At 62.2% G+C, this 4,470-nt stretch overlaps 1 protein-coding gene across 1 annotated transcript; it reads left to right on the forward strand.

The window, feature by feature from the left end:
• The first annotated feature begins 2,029 nt into the window (after positions 1 to 2,029).
• On the forward strand, positions 2,030 to 4,231 carry SPATA19 (spermatogenesis associated 19). The gene is made up of 6 exons (XM_026071702.1): positions 2,030 to 2,107; positions 2,196 to 2,252; positions 2,875 to 3,084; positions 3,354 to 3,445; positions 3,605 to 3,682; positions 4,150 to 4,231. The coding sequence occupies exons 1-6, from the start codon at positions 2,030 to 2,032 to the stop codon at positions 4,229 to 4,231; spliced, it is 597 nt and encodes a 198-aa protein (XP_025927487.1).
• Positions 4,232 to 4,470: the final 239 nt, after the last annotated feature.

The raw sequence follows: 4,470 nt of genomic DNA on the forward strand, positions 1-4,470 counted from the left end.
GTCGGGTTTGATTCGCTTAGTTTTTAAATTGCACAGATGCACACAGCAAAAATAGCATTATGATGTGAGCCCAAACGGCAACTAGAGGGTTAATTTTTGAACTTCAGGTACGCTACTCAAAAGAAGAAAATAATAATTAAAAAAAAAAAAGGAAAAACGAAACACTATTTTTTCAGTAAGCTTTTTTTTTTTCTGTAAACGATTTAGAAATAAATCTGAGACATGATGGTGCTGTACCAAAGCCTTATATGAAACTTATTCTGCGCTCTATATAATCTCTCTATATCTGTATTGTTGCTCTCAGCCTCGGTTCTGGTGAAGGCCTGTAAAATGCCAGCAGGAGGGACCGGCGGGGGCTTTGCAGGGCGCCGGGGGGCCGCGGGGCCGAGGAGGAAGGCTGTCGCCAAGCCCGGCCGCCGGTCCCCGCGCGGGCGGCGAGGGGAGGAAGAGGGGGTCCCGCAGCCACCACCGACGCGGGGGGCGAGCCCCCTTCGGCTCTGCTCGGGGGGGAACGGCTAGCGGCGACGGCTCGCTCCGCCCTCGGGCGCTCGGTTTTGCATCTTCCAGCTCAAGCCGCGTGCGGCGCGTTGCAGCCCCCCGCGGGCGCAGCGCTCCCCGCCGGCGGCCTCCGTGCCCTCTGCCGTCCTCCCCCCTCGAAAGCAGCGGGGCAGCCCTCCGCTGCGGTAGCTCTAAGCAATAAACCCGCTCTGCCACGAGACTTGGTCCCTTCGGCTCTTGGACTGTCGCTGGTTCCCGAGCGAGGGGTCGTAAGCGGGCGCAAGCCGGAAGGAAACGGCTCGCAGCCCTGCCTTACTGCGAGCAGCCGGGCCCTCCGTCTCTGCCTGTTGGGATTTTTAAGGCCTGCTGAGTACTTACCAAGTTATCGCCAGTAACGTTGCATGTTCATAGATTGACATTTTTTTAAATGTACCCACTTAAGAAATTATGGCAGTGTTGCAATGTTATGTATACAACTAGCCATTCTGTAGGAGAATGATGGGTTTTGGAACTGATTAACTTGCTCCTCATGTAACATTACCCTGCTTCAGAAATGTTTTGTATTTTGATATAAATAAACATTTGCTAAAAAAAAACCCACAAAACCCTGTCAATGCCGTGGATGTGGGTTGGGGCGCCGGGCTCGAGGCGCGGGCTGCCCGCGGGTGCTGTCTCTGAGCGGAGAGGGCTCCTCTCCCTGGTGCTGGGGGAGGCTGTGGGGCTGTCCTGTGCCCTGGGCACGCCATGGGGTGTAACGGGGACCGTGGGGCTGTGCCCGGTGTCCCTTGCATTTTATTTGGACGCCAACATCTAACTTTCTTGGGCACCTGGAAGCCCGGCTCCTGGGTGCTGCTCGCGTTGCCTCTGGGATGTGGTGGGCGCTTTAATCCATTGCTCCAAACGAGGGGTTTGGCCCAAGCCCCTCGGCTCAGCCCCGTGTCTGGTCCCTGTCGCTGGGGTGGTCCGCGAAGCACGGCGCGTCCTGCACCGCAGGGGCTGCGCTCCGGAAAGGTGGCGGGGAGTAAACGTCCTTCTCTGCTATTCTTCACCCCCCCCCCCTCCCAGCGGCAGGGCTGGCTGGTTTCGGGGGAGGTTCCCAGTGGGAAGCGGGGTTTCTCTTCCCTTGTGCAACCTGCAGGAAGGTTCCCAAGCGGCACAAGTCAGGGGCGACACATGGATACTTTTCTAGACGAGCGAGGGAGTGTGATGGGGCTATGCCGTGAGATTAGCGATGCCCAGGGCATTTTCCCGTGGGAAACCCAGCAGCTCCTCCACCGCGCTGCTCCTAGCAGCCTTGKTCAGACACCGAGCCACAGGACGGCRCACRCCAGTCCCTGGTGCCCAGCACCCTTTTCCCTGTGGCCACGGGGGCTCCCCGGAGCGAGCAGTGCCGGGGCAGCACCAGCCCGGCGTCCCGGCACCGGTTCTGCTGCCGATGCAACAATGCGCAGCGCTCCGKTGTTCCGGCAGCGCTGGTGACCCCGGCTCTGCACCACTGCCCCAGCCCGGCCCTGGGAGAGGCTGCCCCACGATGATCATTTCCACGTGGCTGGCGTATATCCTGGCCCGYGAAGGCACGGGCGCTCCCTTCCCCGCCAAGAGCGCTCAGGTACRCCGCGGGCCGGGGAAGGGGCGCCGCAGCGGGCTTTGCGGAGTGGTGGCCGGCGTTGCCTGCTCACAGGCTGCCTCTCTTCCAGGACATCCCGGTGGTGGAGATGGAGACGCTCTCAGTGCTCGAGCACTGGCTGCGCAAGGTGAGGATGAGGCACGCTGGAGGGTGTCGCGGGTCTCCGATGCCCCGTACCGGCTGCATTGGCAAGCAGGGTGACCCCAGGTTTGGTGTCGCAGGGCTTGGCAGCTGACGTGGTGGGAACCCGTTCTCACGTCCRGCGGGGGGGTGAGTGAGGATGGGCTTGCAGGTGATGGGAGCACCGGGCACGACCGTGCTACCCAGAGCGCAGGGAGGCAGAGGGGGGTCCCAGGCTCAGCCCCCGGCGGGATCTGCTCTTGGACTGAGAGGCAGAGCTGTGCCAGCCCCCAAATTAAGCGAGGGAGGGACACAAACCTTATGTTTAAAGAAGAGGTTAAGTCCTAGGGTGCAGCCTCCAGGATGGCAGGGGACCAGCCCTCGAGGGCCAGGCCGCTGCTGCCCTCCTCTGAGCTCCTGGACAGTAAAGGGCCCCAACGTCTTTCCTCGGACTGCTGTGGGCCCTAGGTGTAAAGCAGCTCTGGGGTCTCCCCTTCTGGGCCCGAGCTGCATCTACAGCAGCCGCCCAGGTGTTCTGCCTGTAAGGGTTGTTCTTGGTCTTGGTCTCCGTCTCCTTGGTGAGCCACTGGCTGCGTCCCTGGGTGCCTGTGGTTTTGCCCCCTTTCCAGATCGAAGAGGAAGCTTCCAGGATCTTCAGGCAGAAGCTGGAAGGCAAGTCGGAGCAGAAGGCAGAGGACCAGTCGGCTCCTCTTGTGGACCAGGACTTCAGAGAGACAAACTCAGAGGTTGTCCTTTCCGGTGGGGTCCATGGGCTGAATGCGGCTGTGTCCCATGACATCTGGGACCTCGATGAGCCCCCTCCTGCGCACAGCTATGAAGTGCTAGGGGTGGAAGGTGTCCTCAGGGCGACTTTGGGGTGAAATGTCCCTGCAGGCAGGGGAGCAGGCTCTGGGCAGGCCAGGCTGCAGGATGGGTCCTGCAGGGTGGGTGGGGAAGGTGCAGCTTCTCCGGTGCYGCTGTTGCTGGCAGCAGAGGCTCTTTCTTCACGCTCTCCTGCTCCTCACGGTTGCCACCAGTTGCTTTGGGGGAGCTGGGAAAGCCACCCAGCTTCTGACCTGGGATGAGCAAGCTTCCCTGCTTCCCTCAGGATGAGTACGCCTCCGACGTGAGCTCGCTGGGACCGTCGCCCAGCCAGTCTTTTACGGACGACAGGACAAAGATCCAGTTCCTGAGGTGGAGGTAAAGATGAAGGCACGAGGGGGCGGCCTCGGGGACCCTGGGCATCTCGGCAGAGGGACCGAGACGTGCCCCGGCGCTGGGCCGGGCTCCGAGTGGCCGGCGACGTCTCGGGGTGGCTGYGGYGGTCCGGGATTGAGGGGGCTCACAKGGTTCTTGCAGCCAGACCCAGGTCTRCCRAGCGTCGAGCAGCGTCAGGGACGAGGCGATGCAGGAGAGGCTGGACAAAATCCGGAGCAGGTGAGCCGCCCTCGGCCAGGCCCTCGGGGCGAAGGGCAGAGGGGCGCCCTGCTCCCGGGCCTCCCTGGCGCGGGAACCCTGCCGGCTCTCGGCTCGCCGAGCCCCCGCTGCCCCTGCTCCCGCGGCCACGTTACCAGCTGGAAATGAAGGCGCAGGAGCTGGAGGACTTCCAGTGCACGGTGGCAAATTCAGGAGCAGCAGGAGGAAACACTTTCTCACCCGGCGGGTGATTAGACTGGATGCTGACAGGGCGACAGACTGCCGGGGCACAGCGCGGTTTCATGAATAAGACCGTTCCCAGCTATAACAGACGTCCCCAGCCCCGYGGGGACAAGAGCATCAGGACTTAAACCAATGCCCAGCGACTGTGGATTTACCCCCATGGCAATAGGAGTTCCCCAGATCTGATGCGGGGTCGGTCCCGTGCCACCCCACACCGCCCCCCCCGTAACCTCTCCCTCCTGCAGCGTGTCCCAGGTCATGCTCCAGGCCACGCAGGACAGCGTGTCGGACACCGACGTCCGGGCCACGCTTTCGAGCGAGGGCTAGGAGGTAAGGCTGGCCCGGGAGGAGGGCTGTGCCGCCGGCCAGGGCCACGGCTCCCTCCGGGCAGCGCGTTTGCACCGAGACGGCGGGGGATGCGGTGCCGTTTGCTGCGCTGGCACCGCGTCCCCCTCACTTGTCCGTCTCTCTGTCCCGCAGGCTCCCCATCCCCTGACCCTGCTGCACGGGGAGCTTTTTTGCCACCCGTTCCGAGACGATTTCTCCGGCCGCCTGCATGGTAATAA

This window comes from Apteryx rowi, unplaced genomic scaffold, assembly GCF_003343035.1.
Source record: "Apteryx rowi isolate R43461 unplaced genomic scaffold, aptRow1 scaffold_33, whole genome shotgun sequence".
Taxonomy (NCBI): domain Eukaryota; kingdom Metazoa; phylum Chordata; class Aves; order Apterygiformes; family Apterygidae; genus Apteryx; species Apteryx rowi.